Source organism: Phalacrocorax carbo, chromosome 17 (assembly GCF_963921805.1).
Source record: "Phalacrocorax carbo chromosome 17, bPhaCar2.1, whole genome shotgun sequence".
NCBI classification, from domain to species: Eukaryota; Metazoa; Chordata; class Aves; order Suliformes; family Phalacrocoracidae; genus Phalacrocorax; species Phalacrocorax carbo.
In genome coordinates, this window is record NC_087529.1 from 12738297 (window position 1) to 12761943 (window position 23647).

At 47.4% G+C, this 23647-nt stretch overlaps 1 protein-coding gene across 4 annotated transcripts in view; it reads right to left on the reverse strand.

Annotated features, from left to right (window-relative positions):
• LOC104043065 (S-adenosyl-L-methionine-dependent tRNA 4-demethylwyosine synthase TYW1-like) overlaps nucleotides 1-23647 on the reverse strand; it is a 110315-nt gene that overhangs the window by 13155 nt on the left and 73513 nt on the right. For all 4 annotated transcript variants that reach the window (XM_064468144.1, XM_064468146.1, XM_064468147.1 and 1 more), the window contains exons 14-15: nucleotides 15987-16097; nucleotides 2828-2995 (exon numbers count right to left, since the gene is read on the reverse strand). In XM_064468144.1, coding sequence (XP_064324214.1) covers nucleotides 2828-2995; nucleotides 15987-16097 — 279 coding nt within the window. The remainder of the gene's footprint in view (nucleotides 1-2827; nucleotides 2996-15986; nucleotides 16098-23647) is intronic.

Sequence of the window (23647 nt, forward strand, 5' to 3'; positions counted from 1 at the left end):
CAGCCAATTAGTTCAAAAGCGCCGTAATAAATCGGGTTTTTTGTACCATGGTGTTTATAGGATTTGCTACAAAGCAGCTATAATTACTCAAGAATGCAGCACTATGGTTAAAGAAAAGAACCAAAGAGGATGGAGCCAAAACACACCGGGTACCTCCCGAGGAGAGGTGGAAGCCAGCACGTGGGGGGCGGATGCAGAAGAGGCAGGGAAGCGGAGCTCTCCCACCCGTGGGAGCCCAGATCAAGCCAAAGCAGGGCTGCACTCAACCCTGCTGTCCTGGCTTGTCCCTCAGGCTCACAAAGCTGATACCCAGTCGGTCCCCCCCAGAAAGTGGAAATACCAAGAGCCAATGGTTCTTCACATTGCAATGAGGGTGTGGAGGCGTTCTCTGTGTTATTTTTTAGGACTTTGTGAAGGGTAACTGGAAAACAGACTTCAGTTTATGAGACTTTTTAAGCTCTCTGAGGATAGCGCAAGAGTGCCAGATCCAAAGCTCTCGAGGTTAAGGGGGATACGTGTCACTTCCCGAGACTCACCAAGTCCTGAAGGCTGTCACAGGCACCTCACCTGTAACTGCAGGGAGAACCTCAGACACCAGGAACCCAGTTCTGGTCAGCAGGCAAAAAAAAAAGGGGGGGGATGTGTGTGTGGGAAGAGACTTGGAAGCCTAATGGTAGATTTTAAAGACAATGAAGTACCCAAAAATGCAACAGCTCCAATCTCTATATCACCTCTTCATTTCCCGAGAAAACAACACCAGACATACAAACTGCAGTTTCCTCTACCTAAAATCCCTTTTTCTACCCAAATCCTTGGCCTTAAGAGACTTCAGAGCCTAAATCCTAAACTATTACTCATCGGGTGAGCAGGTGCCAATCAATGTTCCTGCCCAAGTCAAGGAGCAGGGGCTGTGCAAGCACGTGCATTATTTCTCTGACATTTCCAGACTCTCTCGTACAGGCTGGCATTTCAATATTGGCGTGTAAAATTATTAATGTGAGTGTTGTTTGAACACCTCAAAAAGCAGACCTAGAAGAGCCCGGTGGAATAAATCACATTTCCTGATGATTTTTATTACTGTCTTCCTGCAACTCCTTAACTTTTTAAAGAAACCTTCGATTTTGCACTTACTCACTACAGTTTGATTGTTCCCAGAGTACAGGTTTTCTGAGAATAATATACACTGACAAATTTTATTCTCCACTGGAGCCTGAAATTCAGAATTAAACGTAATAGAAATAAATTTATTTTTTATTAGTTATTTTAGTACCAAGTATAGATTGTTTCCAAAAGACACCACCTCCTAATGGCTTTAGAAAGCAAAGCAGCTGTTGAATTCCTCCTGGGCCAGTATCAATCTAGCCTTGTTACTTAAATTATGCATCAATAAGTTAGGTGGCAATCTGTTCCCTTTTTTTCTCTGGGCCCTTCACCTTCGAACGGAAAAGGATATTTTGCATTCAAGGATTTGCTCGGGCACAGTTGCCAGTGGCAACGACCGAGACCGAGACTGTAAATGAAGCAACTTTAAGGTGAGTTAACACAAAAATAGGGCCAGGCATCCCATTGCCCTCTGCTCTGTTCCCGTAAAGCCGCAAATCGCAAAAGCGAGCAACTGTCTTGCAAGTGTGCAGACACTTTCAACGAGTTTCTGATTATTTTCAAACATGGGTTTAAAACGTTTTGTATCTTTTGCAAGTGGTGATTTTAACCAGTTGTTCCCTGTGCGTACTGTGAACCCCCTCGCCTGGGACGCCCTGCACCACCACTCGCTACAGTCAGCTCCCATTTAAGCGAGGGACACGAGAGTGCTCGTGACTTCAGCAAACACAAGCGAAGAATACGCAAAGAGCAAAATCGCCACAGTTAGCCTAAGTACCTGCTCTATCAGTTGCCCAGCTAGCATGTTATTATACATTTTTGTTATCTTTCTATTAAGCTTTTCTGAAGCTCAGAAAGCCAGATTGTACTTGATATTTTTTATACCCTCCACCCTTTAATTATTTTTTTATATATTTTACTGCCTTTTCAAAATGTGTCGATGGTATTTACGAAGGAAACCGAGTTTCAAACAAAACATTTTACACACACACAGAGGCTGCTGAGGCACCCCAGTCGCATAAAGGAATGTTGGACTGGCATCAGAAGGCAGCACCACTACCTCGTCTCCATCACGTGTGATTGCTCCAGCTGCTTAATTTGTCCTGCAAAACAGTTTTGCAGAAAGGCAGCTCCAGTTCGAAAGGAAAGCATCCTGTGTTATCGTTCACATATCAATGTCTTTTACCGAAGTTATTTCTCCAAAGGAAGAAAAATACATCATCTTAACTCTGGTTGAAAGGAAGGAGGTCTACAGTTCTGGTAGGTGTCACAAAGATCCAAAGAGGAAAAACACAACCCTAGCCTATCCGGGTGTAACACCTTCACCGAACTGTCTGTACCACTGAAAGCTGTCATGAAAAAAACAGAAACAAGACAAAACCAGCTGACCCACCTCAACAAGACTTATTTTTGCCTTCCTCAAAATGCAAAACAGTGAGTGTGACAAAGCACAGGAGATTTTGCACCAAACTCCTACCGGGGCTGTTAAATCCTCCTTGCCCGGATTGCCAGGGCAGTGCTGTGGCTTATCACGACCAGCTGCAACCTGCTGCAGCTTCAGCAACTACTCCGCAGCGTGCTCTGCAATACATGCTATGCATTGGGCTTTTTGCTCCCCAAAAAGTATCCAGCTAGCTCGAGAGAGAAAGTGTGTTGGAACAAGTCAGTTGTGCAGCACTTCCAAGGAGAAGGTACAGCGCCTGGTGTCACAACCGGGCAGTCTCACCTTCTTGTGAGCTATCAGGAGGCAGTTCGAGTGCTCGTGCTCGCACGCGATTTCGTAGTCGGGGAGGAGGTCGGCCAGCTCCTGGACGAAACGCACCACCTCCTCGTGCCAGGGGACGTTGGCCATGGTGAGGTTGCTGGCCGAACTTTCGCCGCAGTACGTCACGCCCTGAAAAGAAACACGGAAACTGTCACCGTCAGCTTATCCCTTCACAAGCTCAGGGCAGCACCGGCACATCAGCCGCAGCAAACCCTGAAAACAGTCGGTTTTGTCCCCCCTTCGTCCTGTATCTTATAGAAAGTTAACAAATTTGGAGACTGTGTCAAAAATCGGTCTCTCCCTCAGTGACACATCACCAAGGCTTCCCCAGCAGTAACACACAGGTTAGTCTTTATCCTGGAAAGTAGCTTTGAAGGCATTCAGAATAGAGGATGCTTGTGCTCCTGAGCTACCTAGGGACCCCCAAGAAGGTCCACTTTGCTGTGAAATGTGATATACCCGGAAAAAAGTCCCACAAACAACCAGTGCAACAAGTCAGCGTGACATTTCCAGAGATAACTGTGCCTCAGAGGTACAGACATTTCCCCTTCCAAGCCAGGGCTGTGATTTTGGCCACTGTCCTCTAGTATCTATACAAATCTCATTCCAGGCCCTTGTAAAACCATCCTACACACCTCCTCCCTAACTGTGCCTGGGGAAGCTCCCCTAGCTGCACAGTGCCGGCTCTCCCTGCTTCCAGCTGTTCAATTTAATTATGAGAGAATTAAAACCACCTATTTTAGCTGCAGGCAATTGCTGTAACTGCCCCAGATCAAGCGCATTTTGGCAGCCAGGACGAAAAGACAGTCCCTGCGCTCCAAAACCCACTTTCCGTCTTCCCCGTGGCGCCCATACAACAAGACCCAGGCAACTGTAACCTGGAGTGCCACGAATGTCGATAATATCGGAGATTTTGATTAAAACGCTCAGTTCTCTTCACATGATTGTTTGGATATTGAGATCTCAAGGTTCTTCCCAACTACTGGCCATTTTATAGGAAAAAATAAGATCCTCCCCACGTTGGTGTGGGAAACGGGCATTCGCACAGCATTACGCATCCACGCACAGGTGGGCTGGGCAGAGTCTCACCGGGCAGCGGTGCCCAGGCGGAGCACCGACAGACATGTGGCTCCTTCGGAGAGAGGTGTAGGTGTAGATGCTGGCAGGGTAGCTGCACCCTGAGCCCAGAGACAGCAGATTTCTTTTAAACATCTTTCCAAAGTAAAGGGGGGAAAAAAAACCCCTGCAAACGTACAAATCACCCTTCTTTTCTGTGCGTGCACAAAGTGCGTGACTCCTGAGAGCACAAAGAGCAAAATCACTAAAATAAAAATTAAATAGTGAAAAAGTGGAACAAAGGGTATCTCTGTGAGCCTTGAGGTCTTCTGAAGACGAGTAATCCTTGCTGATCTTAGCTAGATCTAGGTAAAGCTTAGATTAGATCTAATCTAAGCTAATTTTAGATTCAAATCAGAGGGATGAATTGGGCTTTAAAGGTACAGAACTGGTGGCACCGGACCATGCAAATTCATGTCACCCATTCCCTTCTTTAAGACCTTTCCTAACCAGAAGCAACTGCGTATGAATGCAAGCACCTTCACTGGGGGCAAAAACAGAGTTCCACCAGAAATAACCGTGCTTTGCTTCTGCCCCTCTGCTCCTCTAAGCTGTTTTTCTGCAGTAGCCAAACACCTAATGATCCTTAACAAAGCTGCCAGGGCAACACCTCTGGGAGGGATGTGCTCTTACCCTCTTTTTTCTGCCTGGAAAAAGGGAGACAAAGATTTGCACAGGGCCATGGGAGAAGCTGTGGGGGAGGAAGGACAGCAGCCCTGGACAGCATCGTGGTACTGCTGAAACCTCACCTTCCTAATCCAGCCGCTTCACTCCGCTCTGCTCCTCCCCACGGCAGCACTGCTCCTCTGACTTCCAGTTAGGACAAGACTTACAAAACTGTAAGAAAACTCCAAGACTAGAGGGTGGTGCTGCCCTTTGCTGTTCATTCAGCCCTTGCAAGGCAGAAGCACCCCAGTCGCTCAGCAGTGAGCTCGCTGTTTAGAGGCGACCACGGCACAGAGCGCGAGAGCTGGTTTGCTGCTGGCTCTGCGACTACCTCGGTTCCACCGAGACCCTCGACGCCAGCATGCAAGGATGAACCTGAAGCCTCATGTGGCCAAGCATTTCTAGAAACCAGGTGGAGAACTCTGCTTAACTTTGTCCATCTAGCTGAAGAAACACAACCACCGCTTTCCAAGACTATTCTTTAATTCTCTGGCTTGGTATCAGCAGCTCTGCTCGTGCAAAGGTCTGCAAGGCTGTTCCCCAAGTGCCTGCTGGGTGGTGGCAGCATTTTGAGGCAGATATTGAGGTCCTCCCTGCCTTTCCCCCCAGACCTCAACTACAGGAGAAGACAGCTACAGCGAATGCTGGGCATTCAGTGCTCCAGACCCTTGTTAAAAATAAATACATAGACGGGTACCCCTCCAGATATCAGGGGCCATGAGCTAGGTACAAAAGCAACACTGACACAATCAAGCCAGTGCAAACACGGTCAAGTAAACACACAGATTATTTTTCAGGGCTGAGTAAACGAGCAAACGCCCCAAAATATAAAGGCATTTGTAAAAACTCCCCCAGCTCATCTCACCTCACTATCTGTTGCTTAAATTAATTCTGTAAATACTGGGACCTGTTTGGAAAAAGTCCACCTCTGCCTGCGCCTCCCGCACACACAGAGGGAGGGTGAAAATCCAGGCTTAAGTTGGTGCTGTAGAGAAACTCTTATTGTTTACTGATGAGTAGAATTGACTTGATGACATTAAAAAGCAGCTTGTGTTGCTTTGGTCAAAGGCCACCAGAACAATCGAGGAATTTCTATAATCCTACCACTCCGCAGAGCCCGTGCTGCTTTGTGAAATGCCGAGAGCTGAAGTAATCGCCCCGGAACGAACGTCTGCAGGAAACATCGAGGGATTCTTTTTATAAGATTGATTTGCACTGATTGCAGATCTCCCACCCAACGCCGTCTGCCAGCCGAAAGGCCAGCACCATCGCTCACGCGCCCCCACAGCCCCCATCGCTCCTGATCTCCCCTGGCTTGGCAGAACTAAAGGTCACTCAGTGCTGGCACATTGTGTCTGCACCTAAAAACCCCCCAGCCTCCGGAGTGGGAAGGACCCAGCACGTGCAGGCTGACGTTAGGAGCACTACAAGCATCCTTTGGGCAGAGCACGGAGAGAAGTTTCCCACCACACATCAGCCTGCAAAGCTATGTAGGTCACTGGTGTGAACAGGCTGGAGCAGAGTCTTTGGGGAAACAGCTTTTCTGATCTTTTCCCGGAAGAACACTCTAATTGCTAATTTAGAAGTGACACTGTTCAAAAGACGCCTTCATCTAAGATTTAATTGTATTAAGTCAGCAGAGATACTGGGTTCTTGCTCCAGCTCCCTTCCCAACCACGCGACACGGCAAACAGACCTAAGCAGAGCACGTCAGAGCGGGACGCATGTTCCTGCTGTGCCCTACACAAAGCCAAGGCACAAGCCTGCTGCCTCGGGTGATCTACTTGCCACGGGAGCTGAGGTCCTCCAGCTCACGGCAATGCCCACCCCTTGCAGCAGCCAGCTCCACTGGTCAGCGAGTGCCCCCCGCAAGTTCTACACCCCGCTCCACCCAACTTCAGCTGCATCATTTTGAGATCAGCTGCTCTTAATTTGGAGATCTGATCTCTTGAATGTCCCGAATTACTGAGTCTTAGCCATGACCTCAAATTCGCTACTGCCTTGCTTAATTTTTAATTAAGTTAGTAAAATTGTCATAGATTAGCTCAGCAGTACGTGGCTTGCTGAGATGTGTTTTTGCTTCTCCTTTCCAGATAAAATTCATTAAAGGCTCATCCAACGGGCTTAGCTTGCGGTATCGCAAGACAGATCACAAACCCACCACCACCCAAAAGGGCAAACTCAGACGAGAAACAGCTTTCCTTCCAGACCAAAGCCCACCTCCTCTGTACCTCTCCAGGAGGTTTCATCACCTTTGCTCTTTGGCTGAGCTGTTTTATTCCAGTCACAAAATCCCATCAAGCATCAGCCTTTAAAACAGAGCGCACACAATTTTACGGGTGATTATGTTTTGCATTCTCATGTTTTTCCTCTGTGAAGGACAATTCTACTTCTTTTAAATGGCATTTGCATCCACGCTATGCTTATGGCACCCAGTCCCGGGTGAGGCCACACTCCCAAGACCTAAGTCACCTACGTTGAAGTTGACACGCCACGTCCAGCAACAGAGGCAGAACCTTTGCAAACACTGAAAATTAGAGCAAGGTGAACCACACAGTGCCTAAATAGGGCTACAAAAGAAACAGACTCATACTAATTAGAAACTGTACAAGTTTTGGAAGCAATTACTTTCTTGCTGGTAAATTTATGAGGGACTCCCGCTATTAATCTGCCCAAGCAAAGGATATTAGAGCCGCACGCCGTAGCTCTGAGCCGGTGTGGAAACGGGTTGACTGCGCAGACCTGCAGACAAGTCAGGGAGTGCTGAACGGGGAAGTACATTAATTTTTTAGCCCTGCTCGCTCTGAAAGTCTGAAAAAGATTTTAAGTGTTCTTATATTAGAGCAGCCAGCCTCGCAAATAGCAGGATATGCATCTCCAATGTTCAGCTGTAGAGACACGGCTCCGTATAGCAATATTTTCCCTGCGTTCATTATACAGATTATGATTTGAGCAGCATGAAAAATGTATGACTACAGAGGGGGAAAATTCTTAGGAAGATACAACATGACTCACTCTTTTAATAAACTTCAAAGATATCATTTACAAGCAAAGAAAGCGCAGAGGCAAACGGAATAACTAAGTGCTCGGATGGCTGATTAATTCACAAGCACAAATCAATGAAAATCAGCTTAGCAGCGCACCGACTGAAAGCACATCAGCTTGCGACTTCCCAAACTTCTTAAACCTTGAGTTAATTAACAGTGCTGATACCACTTTAAAAATGTGAACAGTTGATTAGGGCGGTCATGTTATATTTTTCAGTAATACGTGAAGACAGTTATTAAGACATCAAGTTTAAAAAAGGAAACCATTCTATTGTACACCTCAGCTCTCACACCAACTTCCCTGCAGTAGCAACACTGACGATGCTGCCTCTTAATTAATCTTTAATAAGGGTGCTTTTAGCAGCTTAATCATGCCACACAGCTCTGGCCAAATGCCTTGAAACACAGAAGCCTTTTCAACAGCATCTCGGCTATCCTTGGTTATGCCGGCGCGAATCCGGAGCAACCGCGCCGGGCGTGCTCTGGATTTCCAGGCTGCTCTAACAGAGCCAAGCGTGCACAACTGTGTTTAAGCAACACCTCGTGCCAAGATGATTGTCGCTGCAGCAAGAAGCACAAGAAGCACATTTCTCCCACCGCGATCTGGCTCCTTGCCGGAGATCTCGACAGCCAGCAATCGTTTTAATCCGCAGGGCTAAGAAGGAAAGATTACTGGGGAACTAAATATGACAGCGCTTTGTTTCTCAACTCTGAAACTCCAGGCTTCCCAACTTAATTACCGAACAAGAGAATTTTCTTAACTCCTAGCCCACAAATTATAAATTTGTTTAATTGAGGCTCATGTGAATTAACAGAAGAACAAAGTGTCGGCCAAGCTGCTGAGTGACAGAGCCACTGTTTAAAAACTGGGGCAGCCCTGACCCAAGACAAATATAAAAAGCCTCAAATGACATGTTGATAGATTGCACTCTCTGTAATAAAAATGCTTATGATCCGAGCATCAGCATTGTCTAAATTATATACACAAGCTCTCATGCACGTCTGCTCCTCGCTGGAGTGGATGCTGGCTCACTGGTTGTTTTTAATAATTGCTTTCAAGTTGATTGAACAAAGGACATGGGTTTATTTATGTCAGTTAAATCTGAAAAGCAGGAATGGAAATGGTTAGTTACATAGCAAAACCCCCAATATTTACCAGCAGCTCTCCCGACGCAGCACACGTATGGCTACATGCAGATGGGTGCTACAGCGGCCCATAAATCTTCAGCAGCTCCCTTGAAGTCAAAGGAACTCCTCCTGTTAAAGCTAAACTCTGAAATGCTGGTTGCAGCCTTTCATTCCAGCTCTTCAAAATAAGCCACACAGATATCAAGGCAGAAACGACCACTGTTAAATCCCTCACCTCCCTGCTCCCTATGCTCTGTTAAAGAGAGACTAGAAAGAGGGAGGCGGGAGGAACAGACAGGCTGAAAGGCAGGAGGTGGCCGTTCGGCCAGTGACCTGCTTTGCTGTGACCCACTCCTACCCTGCCCTGGTTTCCCCGGCTGCAAAACACAGTACATGGTGCTAGCCCTTCTCCTGCGAGCCAGCACTCGGAGCCACAGATAGAAAGTTATTATTTACAGGCTGTTAATTGAGCACAGCAACACTGGGCATCACACACAACCAGTCTCCATATGCTCTTTATTTTCTACAGCTTCCCTTGGTCATATCTAAAAGCCCCACAAGCCTAATGCAATTTCCACACCCTGTGCTTCCCACTTATTTTGGATACTAACCTTTACTGAAATTAAAAAAAAACAAACAAACAAAAAACCAAACACACCAAAAAAAACACCCCACACCAACAAAAAAGATGAGAACGACCCATCTTAGCCTGGATTTTCATCAGGCCTACGTGTGCACCCAAGCCGATGCTGGACTGCAGAAATTCCGCCTCAGTTTCAGAAAGGTATCTGTATCAACACAGGTCTGGACAAAAGACTGACTTTTTGATGAAACGGTGTGGCAGGGTCACCTGAGAATTCAGAATGTAATCATTCACCTACGTTTGCCATGAAACTTGTTATCAAGGCTCACCATGTAGTCACAGCACTGAAAAACCCACTGATGTCAAGCTGAACTCCTCAGACACATCCATCAGTAACTTGTAACCTTCAGCTGGATCAACAGAAATAGCAAGCTGGGTGCCCGCCTCTGTCACCCGCAGGTAAGGACAGACGGAGCCTTCAGCAGAGGCTTCGCAGGACGCAGCCGGAGGCAGCTTTCCATAGCAGCCCAGGGTGACCGGGATTTATCCAGCAGAGGCAGAGCTGAGCCCTCGGGTGCCTGACTGCCCCGCAGCTCCCCAGCACGATGGGGAGGTGGCGCGGCACCATCGACAGCCCCACGCAGCCCTGCCACTGCCTACCTGGTCACCTCGGAGCATCCACACCTCGTGTCTCGTCCTTGGGAAACACAGGCAGGCTGGCAGACCCATGGCTCACAGTTTAGAAGGAACAGTCAGTGAGTGGTTTGGGTTTGTTTTTTTTCCAGGCATGGAAATCATACGTTGTTTGGATTTATTTTATAGCAGGCACTAGGACAGGAAATTTTTAAGTTCACCTCTTCATCTAAATGCAGACTGGAATGGCAGCAAGACTCTGAATAGCTTTCTGACAAGTGGGGGCAATCGCCTCTTGCTGCATGCAATTAAAAACTCATTAAAACCGAGCTCATTTTCCTCATTATTTTAAGCAGTTAAACAATCTTTACTGTTTAATATGACAAGACTGAGAAGGCTAGGACAGATGCTTCCCTCTGGTCCTTTGTTCCAGACATTTACTTGCTTGTTTTAGTTTCGTGGCAAAGCTTCAGATGCCAAGAGCGGGAGCTGCAGTCCCAGAAAATCGTCCTTACTCTGCCGGACGCTGAGCCCAGTGCGCGGCTGCCGCGCTGGCGCCGGAGCTGCAGAACCACCACCAGGGACAAGTGCTTTCAAGTGGCTGAAAACTGATTTCATGACGGCTCGAGGAAATCCAGTGCAGTGCCACGACTCTCGTCCCTGCTCTGCCCAAGTCCTGCCCTCAGACAGCGCGCTGCGGTTCGAACAGCCCTCAAACGAAGGACAAGCCAGGCGGGCTCTTCTTTTTCCCTTTTTATTATTATCCCTTTATTTATATATTTATTATTATTATCCCTTGATTCCCCTTTCAGCAAATAAAGACCACTTCCCCAGGGGTGTCTTTCCACTTGCGGCTCTGACCAGAGCAGCCGGATCTCCCTCGCCATGGCAGAGGCAGCTCCGAAGTGCAAAGCCGTGCTCGCAAGGCCGAGCTCCTGGCACGCACGCTTGCGATAGGTGCAGCCTTAAAGCCACCGGCAGCGCGGAGAGGATGCGCGGGCACAGCCACAATGGAACGTGCAAGCGTGCCCAGCTGTTCCGTGGCTGTGGCAGCGACCGAAGGGCCGCTACGGGTTTCTGAGCGCTCGTCTGGCTTTGCACCAACAGGACCCCGCAGCACACTCCACTCGCTTATGTCTGAATGAGTTCTTTAGGGTGCGCTTACGTTTTACTTCAAAACCCTTTTGCCCCTTTGGTTTAAGGAGCAGGAATGGCAAAATACTGCGCGTCAACACAAGCCCCTGGCTTTTAAAACAAAAAGAGGGTAACATTGCAAAGAGATGAGTTGCATATTGTAGATCTTAAACATAGCAATCAACTTGGTACAGCTGTGACAGTGACATTATGGCGTTAAAGCAGACTAAGGCAATAAATAAAATTGATGCGTATTTAATAACCACGTGCCTGATTCTTCCTTTACTTGGGTTTTACACAAGGGTAATCAAGGCTAATTTCTATTGGCTTAAATAAGAGAACAGGGTCCCACAGAGTTACACCACTGTAAGATACTCATGTAAACGGGAATAAGTATTAAGCCTTGCAAGAATCTAAATCTCTATCCACTCCACCCCACGAGCCTCTCCGGAGCAACAGGGGATTAGCTACATTCATTTTAAACGAATGTTATTTATCTCAAGTATTTAACCAGGAAATCCAGCTGAGATGAGCCTCATTTTCTGGCGTATGCTTTCCAGTATGTCTTGTAATAATTTTTTTTGTTTATTTGCTTTGAGCAGGACCCGGTCTTTGCCTTTTTAACCTATCACATGTGGGTTTTGAGAAAAAAAAAATGCTAAGCCCTATCCACATGCTAAATAGATTCTTCAATATGCTTCATTCTCAAAAAAACCACAAGAAATTACTTTCAATCAAAAATATCAAGTCTTTTGGGGAAAATTCCCAGGTCACGGACGCCGTGTGAACACCACAGCTGCTGGGCTGGACTCAAGGCCAGTTACACGCTGGCAGGAGGTTTTGTCCAAGTGCGGATCGATCCACAGGGTGCAGGAAAGGCAATACCAACAGCAACGATGAGTGCCAGATGTGAACACACCGCAACCCCGCCTGTCTTCCTTTGGGTCAGAATTTCACTCCTACCTTTAGGTACTATTGTACCAAGCACCACTTCGAATGCTGTGGGGTTCCATCTACGTGATCACTCTGCTTACGTACACTTTGCCTGCACAATCGCAAGCTGCCAGGCTTTGGAGGGGGACACGATGCAGCCCCTCTTCTGCTGCTGTTCTTTGCTGAGAAGATCTGCTTGTCTTTTATTCCAGAGAAGTCAAACGTCGCAGGGACGGAGACCCCGGCTCCTTGCTTCACCCCACAGGTGCACAGGCAGAAGCAACGAAGCACCACGAAGCATTCTTGACGCCGGTTTGCTCAACAGCGGAGCTCAGACACCCCTGAAAGCACCGCAGCAGCCACCTGCGCCAGCAATCCTTCCGTAAGAGAAGGCTGATCTCACGGGTAGGGCGTTGGACAAGAGCTTTGCAAGCCAGGATTAAAGAAGATCGGATGGGAGCAAGCTGTCCACAGAGCGCAGAGCGGAACGCGAAGGAGGCTAACCGCCTCATTTAGTGAGGTCAGACCACGGGGTAAGGGTCCGAGTGCAGGCACAGCAGCAACACAAACATCTCCAGCAGCACGGGGGGCACACCACCCCACCAGCAACCAACCGGCACTTCAGAGAAGGACAGCCAAGGAGGGAAGCCAGCCTGAAGAGGACATCCCCTCTGTCGGCCTGTCCCGTCGGCACTCGGCTGGACTCTCGCTACCCCGCAGCAGCGCAGCTCGGTGATCATCAGCCACTCCAGAACACGCTGCTGACTCCTTCTGGCCAAGGAAAGGGAAAAATTTGATCCACGCTTGAGATGAGAAACCCTGTAATCCCCTCACATTTCAAAGTCACAAAGAGAGTGCAGCAAGGGGAGAAAGCCACTGCGCCTCCCTACTGAGCCAAATCTGCCACACTTTAGGAACTCTGCCTAGCAGGAACTGGCAGATGAAACTATGCAAAACAAATAAGGTCACTGACTGGGCTAATACTTTATTTAATGCGAGCTACCCGTCCTCTGCACAGCACCCCGTGCCCACCTTTTAGAACATTACACTTGCTCCAAAGAGGCAAGGAAGAAAGGCGACTCTTAAAAAACCCTTCCTCGGACATAAAAGCATTTCATATAAAAACCTGTGAGCAAGGCCTTTTGTCCAACTTAGGTTCTATTTAAACACACCCTAGGGCCAAGCAAATCCCCTGCTCCAGGGAAGCCATCACAGAACTTTGTGGCTTTTTAAAGGGATGGAAATGCCATTTAAACCCCAAACGTTGTGCCAGCACGGAGTCGCACCATTTGTTTCAAACAGCGATTAACATCAGTTCAGCTCCTGCTGCAAATGGGTGCTCCCGCAACACCGCTCGCAAGGAGCGCTTCGTGCTTCAGGAATATGAACCCTGCGCTTTCCTGTCCTCGAAATTAAGATAACAGGACAGCGCAGCTCTATTTAAAAGCTCAATTAAATGGAAAAAAATGGAGACTACTTCAGAGCCTGCTGGTGAATGAGGTGGAGCAGCGCCCTGACAATTCATTTCTGCTGCTGAAGCTGAAGAATTAGTGTGTTTTCTTGTACTCAGTTGCTCGCCTCTGTCTTGCGGGGCTTAGCTGCTGTCAGACTTGCTGTATGGTTTTGAGAGCTTTGGAAAATTGTCCTCCCTCCACTAGACTAGAAACAAAGAGCAAACTGTAGAAGGTGATTTTGGACTTTAGAGTATACAGATCGCAATGAGGTTGTGAAATGCCGGACCGTGGTTTGCAATGAGAGCTGTAACCAGGGAAGGGGAGACCTTCCGCATCACTCCCCGCGTAAGTACAGCAACTAGCAGAGACGGGGCAGAGATCTGCATCCTCTGAAAAGGCTTAAACCTGAGTTTCACTGTGTCCCTGACTACTGTTCTTGGGATTGGAAAGATGAGAGATTTTCCACGTGCCAACTACAGACTGCTTTTGCGGCCACAGTATAGGCACAACGCCAAACCATTCATGGAATAAGAAACTGAGGCATGAGATGGCCTGTCCCTTAGCTTGAAGGCACCATCGTCTGACAAGGATCAGCACCCTGGTTGACACTTCTGTCCTCTAGAGCTTGCAGAACTTCACTTACCTGCTGGAATAGTTCTGAAAAAATGACATTTAGATCAAAGCAGCCCACTTGCAAATCTAATTAAGTAACATTAAACAGCACACACTTTTTTTTTTTTTTTTTTTAAAAAAATCACCACCAAACTGCAAACTTACACTCTTATCAGTCCACAAAAAGACCCAAATCCACCCAACAGCACATGGCCAGCAGGCGCCAGGTGCACCCCTCTGCCTTCCTCATCCTGCAACCCCTTTGAACCCCCTTTGCAGCCGGAGCTGGCAGGCGCGCGAGCGATGCTGAACGCCCAGACACACTACCGTGCTACGTGGTTTTTGGGAGTGTCGTGCAGCCCCTCTCTGCCTCGGCAGGAGCCTGTCCCAGCCAGAAGAGTGCCAGGAGTACATCTATGACCACCTCTTTTCTCACTTATTCCCCTGGCAGGCCGAGGCATGATTTTGCCGGGGAAGAGCAAGAGGGAGAGCTGAGCTCCGCGCTGCTGGGAAACCACAGCTGCACGGCTGAATCCTTCCCCAGGCAGAGAGCAGCCCTCTGCCTTGGAGGAGGCAGATGTTCGTCCTGGAGAGCGCTCAGGGGAATCTGCGCTCAGAAACATTGATTAACTTACACCTGACTTGTTTTACTAATTAAAGCTGCTACACATGACAGAGCAGCCTAAGCAGCACGTACACTGACAGCCTCACACTGCACACCGGCGTGCACACTCATCTCTGCCCTCCTCCCACACTGGAAGAACGGAGCTTGTACTATCAGGCTCCAGTAAGAAAGCCAGGAGATGCAAGGTGGGAAGGGTCCCATAGGAGCACTCCTTCCACTAGATTTTACCTGAGGAATATAAAACAGTCTGATACACATTGTAAAACTGAGGTTTTTTCCCCAAACCATATACAAAAATCTTATTTTGTATTAAGCTATCAACTTCAGCAGCACATTCAGAAAGAAAGCGCTCGCTACCAATAATATCAAAACCTTTGGGTTTTATTTCATAAGGACATTGCAGCAAACTCCAGGCTTTTCCTTCAAACCAGCAGTAAATAAAGATTTTTAAAAAGGGAAGAAAGAAAAGAGAAAAGAGAAAAGACAAAGTCCAGAAGTAAGAGAGGTGCAAAAATACAGACCTGAGGTAAATGTGCTGGTCCGCAGGGGAGTTGCTGGATGAAATTGCCGATAGTGACGCCTTACAGAGCACTCTGTAATGTACCTTTTTTACATTTTCTATATACTACATTGATTAATCCCAAGATACAGCACCTCCTGCCCCACTGTATCTCACATGCTCCTGTTAGTAGCTCTTCCAGTCCCAGAGGGTAATATTTCCACCTCTTTTGCACAGCCTGACAAATACCACATCAGTAGGCCAGACGTTATCGCCTTTTCCCCCAGCAGAGTTTGAGACCAGGATGGGAAGAATACCACCACGAACTACCCGCTTGTCCCAGAATATTTTGTTTAAAGTAATGGTTGACCCAGAAGAAGGAACATCTATTTATCAGTCTCTGCTTTCATAAGAAATACAAAAAAGCCCAGAGGGTTATGATTCTGTGGAGCAGAAACTGATGCCGGCTGGTACAAAGCTTGCACTGAAGCCTGCTCCAAATGTACACATAAGATATTACAAACCTGGCTGCCTAACTTCAAAGCAAGAGAGAAGTTCCTCATGCATCACCAAAGTCTTTGGAAGAACTGAATTTACTTATGTAAGTTTAAGACTGTTTCGGGGTGGAGAATAGAGAGGAAAAAGGTAAAATACGAATGGAAAAAAATAAGATAGCTCTGTGCAGCTCACCTTGACCTCGATGAAGTCTGGTTTACCGAGGGATATCAGGTCAGCATAGGCTTTGAGTTCATCCACGTTCCAAGCTTTCACCAGCGTCAGCCTATAAACAGTGCGCTGTTGCTGCAACAAAGGAAAAACCCCATTAGTAACACATTCTGACACAGGGAGGATGGTCCATCCTTCCACACAGCTTTAAACTGGGTGGGGGGATATCATTAATTTTTTTCAAGAACCCAGGGCTAAAACAAACCAGACCCAAACCAGGAGTCACCTCACTTGTTCTTTCAAGAAAGCTACTCCACAGATCTGTGAGCTGAGCCACCTTTTGCCATACAAAGACTTGTGTTCCCTCTATATATCTAAAGCAGTTTGTTTTTACAGGAGCTTTAACTTAACAGGAAAATAATCAGGAAGTTTCTCTCTCTGATTTGCTTCCCCAGGCATAAAATCTCACCATTAGTTGCTACACAGATATTTTTATTTCCTCCAGCTGGATCACTGGCACTGGTGGCTTCTGGACAGATGAACAAGAATAGACAGACCATTGTCTGCGAACTCATCCAGCACATTAGGTACAATATCACAGAGAAAAGGCTCTCCTGTGATCAGTTACGCAGAACATTTTATTGGAAGCACAAAGTGACAATTAAAATCACAACCTGGAAACACTGAAAATACCCGCCTTACGACCTACCCTTATAAAAAGTGTGGTGCAAACCATTAGGAACAAAACACAGTGGCTGCAGAGCTACCAACTGCAAGAGCGGCATCCAACCCTCACCGCCCTGGATTGCAGCTGGATTTCTGCCTGGCAGCATCCCTGCACGACCTGTCCTCTCCGGCCCGCAGCTCCTCATCACCCCAGTGCTTCTCCAGGATGCCCAGACCCGACTTATTTCTCTGCACAGTGGCAGACGGCACTCTGACGACTTCTTTCCTTGGAGTTGTTCTGATTTTACCCTCTAAAGGCTGCTCACCAAAGAAGTTCCTGGTAACAAAAGGACTTCTACGATCAGTTTAAGCACTTGGCCATGGAACAATTCCAGTCTTACTGCTTACATCTGCTTGTTTCCACCTCTCCCCTCTCCTCCCCTTCATCTTCCACTAATGTTTTATTTCACTTATCTCTGGAATTTATTTATAGAGCAATTTTCGTGCATTTTTTTTTTTTTTAATTACCTCATTTTCCTTCCCTGGCACACTCTAGACTGTAAAATGTGAGAAAACCACCAGTTTAGCCAGAGCGAAAGGGCACCATAACAAATCCACGGCAACCCAAGGCTCCACGGCTAGGGCCAGGCTGTATCCCAGGGCTGGGACTTCCCTGCACAGCAAGGGCTGGAATCAAATTCTCCTGCTCCAGGAAGTCCAGGCTTACACTCAGGCTGAGTCAAGAGATTCTCCCTTACCCATCACCCATGACGCGCCCATGGCACAAGGTTACCTGAACTTCAACGCCATGTGTGGGAAGCATACGCACTATTCAGTTTACTGCGTTTTTCAACCTAGAATTATAAGCTAGTGAAGAGATCTGCTACTGAACTGAACTTCCCATCACTAAACCTCAGACCGTTTTCCCCTGCGATACCTCTGACAGCACCCGCTGGCCAGGGGCAAAGCAGGGACAGATCCCCGGAGCCCGAGTCCCAGTCCAAGGCTATTGAAAGATTCATGCTATTACTCCTCCCCAGAAGAAAAACGATGCTTGCCAGTACCAATCCCCAGTCTAGCCACATTTTACCTCTTCAGAGCCTCTGATCTACAGGCCACATAGGTGAATTTTGCCTTCTGTATAAAAACAAAACATCACTTACCCAAAACACATTTCTGTTTTCCACAGGGGGGAAACAGATTTCTACACCAGTTTGGTATGGAAACATTCCAGATTATTTACTGACAAATAACTAGAGCACAAAAATAAAAACCAGGAGCATCTTCTTCCTCCTGCCAACATCTGAACACAGCCTGGGGCAGGTCCTTAGGGCGCATATGTACAGGGAGCTAAACCCAGTGCAGGCAGAAGCATCCCAACACACTCACTGCCTGCTGCCGGTCGTCTTGGGAACCTAAAGCACCAGGTAAACCTGCAGAATTCTCCAGGGGATAAACACAAGTGAGGATTCGATACCTACAAGGAGTCAGTGCTTTGAGGAAATAATTAAAGGTAGAGCTTCTTTAAAAAAAAACCCCTGTGGAGAGTAACCTTAAAGAATTGAGAGCATGATTATCGAAGGCCAAATATTACAAGAATTAAAATCGCTAGCCTCTACTTTACCCATAGCATATAAGCACATATTTAAGAGCAAGAGCCAGTTATGATTTAAATGCACTGGCAAAAGAAAGGTCCAGGCCAAGAGACGACAGGCAAGTATGAAATCAACAGTTAATTACTAAAGAGAAAAATAATGAAGGAACTAATAAAAAAAATAAACGCATCATTTACCATATAACAGGGAAAGAAGAAAGCAGAGGGAAAACGTCTAACGAGAAAAAAACTCCAATACATACAGGTCTATCAATCGTCTGAAGTGATTAGATACCCAATTAATCGAGAAATGTCTCCCCAAAGGTCAGCTCACAGTGGTAAACAAATGCAGGCAGCTTCAAGGCAACAGTAAATAAAAATCATATTTTAATACCAGCCCCTACCAAAGGCTGCTGATCCAGCCCCACTCCTCAGACTGGGGTCAGGTCCCCAGTGCAACCCCTGGAGTGGGGAGCCCACCACAAAGTGAAGCCTTTAGGGGTGTCTCTTTTTTTGGCAGGATGGTTTTGTGCTCAAATTAAGAGCAGATTTCTGGATGTCTCTGTTGTGCATAGAAAATGTAGCTTGGCAGGGAGCACAAAGCGAGCGGGACAGCGCAGCCTGTGAAATCCAGCGCGAGCAGCATCGCCACTGCTGGCTGGATCCTCAGCACCAGCGGAGGACATAGAAAAAGGGAAAAAGAGAAGAAAATCTCAAGCTTAACACAGAGAAATCAAATACAGGAAAATCCATTTATGGAATGAAAGTCTTAGAAAATCCACTTGATCTTCAGCCAGCAGATACTTACTATTTGGGGAACTTGAACACGGCAGACATAATGGGAGACTGGACGAGGCAGAAACTGGCCTCAGGTGCTGGAACTAAGGGTAGTGAATGATATCAATAGATGTATGGAAAGCTCCTATAGACTCATGAAAAATATTTATACCTAGCCCAAGCACGAGGCGGATCGACTAGAGCTTTGCACATCACGTCTGCTGAGCAGCGAAGGCAAGATCTTTAGGTAATTGAAGTGCTGGCCGTTCAGGGGAGCATCTGCTACTGCGGCAGGCACACGTGTGACCTGTGTCATTTACGGTACCACCACTTCGCTTGGAGCAAGCTTAGAGAATGCCACCAAGCATTCTCCCCAGTTTCAGTTCCTCTACAAGACCTCCAAAAGGGTGAAAAACATTTTCTAAAAGCTGGAAAAGACCATTTAAGCAATAAAAAGATGAATAGCACCTTAGCAGCAAAAATTGAAGTCAATGGTTTGGAGGGAGATGACTCTGGGAGTGCCACGCTGGGACTTCAGAGGAGTGCTCTGGGTTTCTGGGGGTCACACTGGTTCACCCCTCCATCCCTGCTGGCAGAAGAATGTGCCAAACACATTACACCCCGCAGGAGACCACACTGGAAGGGACTGCCTGCAGCTCATGTTTCTTGCCAAAATACAGCGGAAGCAATATATTTTATTGAAATCCAAGTCTACGCTATTAAAAAATGGATTAAATCAAATTGCAAAGATTAACATCCGTGATTATTAAAGAAGAACCAAATACACACTTGGTTCTTATTCGCCAATCCTCAGCCCTGCACTTACGGCCGTTGCCGGGACGTCTCTCGCTGGGACAGCAATCCAGGGAGGAAGGTTTCTTGCCTGCTCCTACACATGTGGCTCAGTCCCTGCCGATGCAGAAGACAGGGGTCCCCCGGGGTTCATAAACACAGGACTGACCCTATGGAGCCCTGCCTCCCTCTGGGATCACAGGCAGAGCCTCCGGCACCTGTCAACATCTTTTATACGCTCCTGGGTGTTTCCCAAACCATCCCTGCAACTTCCAGAGCAGATGGGGAAGGTTCAGGGAAGGCCACAAATCACTGACAGCAACTGGAAGAGCCGCCCTGCTTCCCAGTGGCTGCCACCCATGCAACGGGAGGTCGCAACGTGAAGGCTGGTGGTGGTGTGGCGTGGAAAGCTGGCACATAGCCACCAACAGCTGCTTCTGCCTCGGAGCAGGGGGACACGCACAGATGTGACCAAAACCCAACCGGACCAGCAAAATCTTGAAAAAATACAAACATTTGCAAAAACCCTCATGTTGGCAGAGGACAGCCGTGTGCCACGACCACCACCAAGCAGCCTGCCAGCCCTCCCTCCCCTTTCTTCTGGCATCTGAAGTCCAGTCACTTGGCAGCTTGCAAGCCAGGGCGAGTGGGGACACCCTTGCCCAGCACGTCTGTGCGTGCAAGTGCTGGGACCATCTCACTTCTTCCTTCTCTAATCTAAAAAAATGGATTTTAGGGGCTAATCCCCAATCGCTCTCTGTGCTTTGTTCTTATAACGAACAGTTCCTTCTCTCCCCACTTTGGAACTAGGCTGAGGCACGCAAATACTTTTCCTATGAGAAAAAAATATTTTACACTCATTCTGCAGAGGGACTAAACATAAAAATGCTGCTAAAAAATGGTTCGAAGCTCAGGCTGACAGGCTGAACACGAGCAGCGCCGGCAGAGCTGAGTAATGCAACACTGCAACAGCAGCTTTGCGGAGAAGATGCAACCGTATCCGTTCACTTTTATCACAATATTTCCTAACATACATTAAGTACAACGCTTCAGCGAGTGTTTCTCCTTACGGCAATGAATGCCTGAACGAAGGGAGGGGCTTTCTCCTCTTTAAATCTCATTTTTAATACTCTCCAATATACATCCTAGATCATTTTAGAAGTCTAGCTTTAAAGTTCAAGTACTTCATAAAACTAAAACTGCTGTAAGCGCATTAAAAGGGCTTCTCCCCCCATCGGGCAGCACTAACTGACAAGTCAGAACTGCAGCCCACGTGTATTATCCATCACTTCAGTAACTGAACTATCACAAAAACTGTATTAACTAGTCATGACTGGCGGCAAAAGAAGCAGGTAAAGAAACTAAAATACTGCCAAAGGCACACAGAGAAAAAAGGTAGAAAAATCAGAAATTAATATTGCAGCTGAAGAAACCTCTTTCCAGAGGGGAGCGTTTCAAGCATGGTCTGAGCAGAGAGAAAAACCACTTTTTTTTTTGAAGTGGTAGAAGGGACAGACGAAAATGACTAAGGGCCTAATACCACAAAATGTTATATACAAGTAATCCTTACAGACTGCTGGCAGTACAAATAGACAATCCTGTTTTATTAATGCATTATTTGTATTTGGTTGTACAATAGGGCCCCGGGAGATCCTCTAATAGCCACTGAAAAACAAGAAATAAGAGCTTAAGGCCTGAGAATTTAATGATCTAAACCATCAGGATATAAAACCAGACTGCAATGCTTTACGCCCCGTGTTTCCAGGAAAAGCAACCATTATTTCACTTCAGACAGCCATCAGAGTAACATTAGCGGAAAAGAAAAAGTTAATACGATAATGAGCCTTTCGAAAGGGTGAAAGTTGAGGGCGTGGAACCGCATCTATTTTACGCCAAAAAGCTCTTTGTGCAGCTGATGATCAGCCTCCCAGGAAGGGGCAGCTCCAGGGCCCAGCAGGGCCGCGCATGCCTGTTGTGCGGTGACGGAAAATCGGAGATGGGAAAGAAAACAGGAGAATGAGCCCTCATAAACAACCACCTGGTGGGGGAATTAAAGAGGATGGAGACAGACCCTTCCCAGCAATACCCAGGGAAAGGACAAGAGGCAAAGGGCACAGGCTGAGGCACAGAAAATTGCCTTTTTAAATGAAATTTCTACAGGGAGGGTAACTAAACCCCAGAAGGGGTTGCCTGGAGAGGCTGAGGAGTCTCAATGCTTGGAGATACTCCGCACTCAACCTACCGAGTTGATCCTGCTTTGAATAGGCAGGTTGGACTAGAGGATCTCCAGAGATGCCTTCCCACCTTGACAGCTCCCATCCTGCCCACCTAGCACCTGCAGATCTTTGTCAAGTGCCTTTCAGGAGGAGAGCCACGGGCAGCATGCAGACCACCCCCACGAGAAAGGATAACAAGCAGCAGCTTTTCGAGAACGTTCCCTTAGATTAGGCGAGCATCAGCACAAAACAATTTGGGAGGGCAACAGACAGTACATGCTGCAACCAAGCAGCCTACTTACAGCCGGAGCGGGAGCCCTCCCTCCCGTCAGATCATAATCACGGGAGATTAAATAAGCAGCAGTTCAGAGCCCAGTGAAGAGCTGGGAGCACAGAGAGAAGAGCAGTTGAGTATGTGGAAACAAATCTATTTAAGGCTGGGGAAATCAGAATAACTTTTAAAGTAATACCATGAAAAACATGGAGTTGACGGGAGGAGTTATATGGCACGATGCCTGCAGGTCTGCAGGGAAAGCGGGGCGCATTCTCACTCAACACAACCCTCTGCTCCGAGCGCTGACTATGCTTACCCAGCCCGGGGAAAAGGAGAGCACTGAGCAGCAATCCTCAGCCTTTGCCTGAGTGCGATCACGGCCGAAGAGCATGCTCTACAAACAGCTGATCGCAGAAACAGAATAACTGACTATTAAAGGGTTATTATTTTTTCAGCTGTGAGCACTTGAAAGCCAAATGAAGCCTCTTTGGCTGCACCCCAAGCCCAACCGGTCTGCCACAGCAGACCATCGCGCTGGACTTCTCAATGCTTCTGCTCCAATCTGCAGCCACGCAGCAGAAAAGAGCTCCCCTCTGTCTCTGCAAGGTACAGAAGAGCGTTGCACGGCTGCAGGTCACAGCGCATTCACCATGCGGGCGAGCAAGGGCTACAGAGAATCCCCTCTCCCTCCCAAATCTCAGGGGTCAGCAATGCTCTTACTCTTGCCCCTGGTACATCAGTTGACTCAGGAGGAGATGCTGCTCTGACCGAGCACATCATCGTAACGGCAACGAGCACAGGTCACACCACACGCCGAAAGCGCAAAGCCCGTCCTTAAGGGTTGCCAAAACAGCACGTGGAAGGGCCTGTGCTGCTGCTTAAGGACAATCAGCATCGGCTTCTGCGAGTCCTTCACAGCGGGAGATGTTCCTTCAGACTAGTGCACAGCGCTCGGGAGCAAAGGGACAACGTGGTTCTGTGACCCTGCCCAGTTCCGATGAATTCCTCCAACTCTCAACCCTCAGTCTCAGGTGTAAAAGCAGTTAATGGGAGACTTTTTTGTCCTACAACAGGCCACTGAGCATATGGGTAGAAACTGAGCAATTTTATACAAATATCTCTCCACTCCCAAACCTTTGCTCAGGTTATCACAGCAGACTTCTCTAAAATACAGCACATGCAGTTTCTTTGGGATTATATGTGGTAGTTTATCCATTAAAGGCAACTTAATGCAGAATATTGTCCAAGAAATATCTTAAAAGAAAAAAACAACAAAACTATGATAACCACTTTGGCACATACCACACTATGACTTGCTCCCCCAAATCTTTAAAAAACCTTACTCTTTGGAGGACGCATAAGCCAC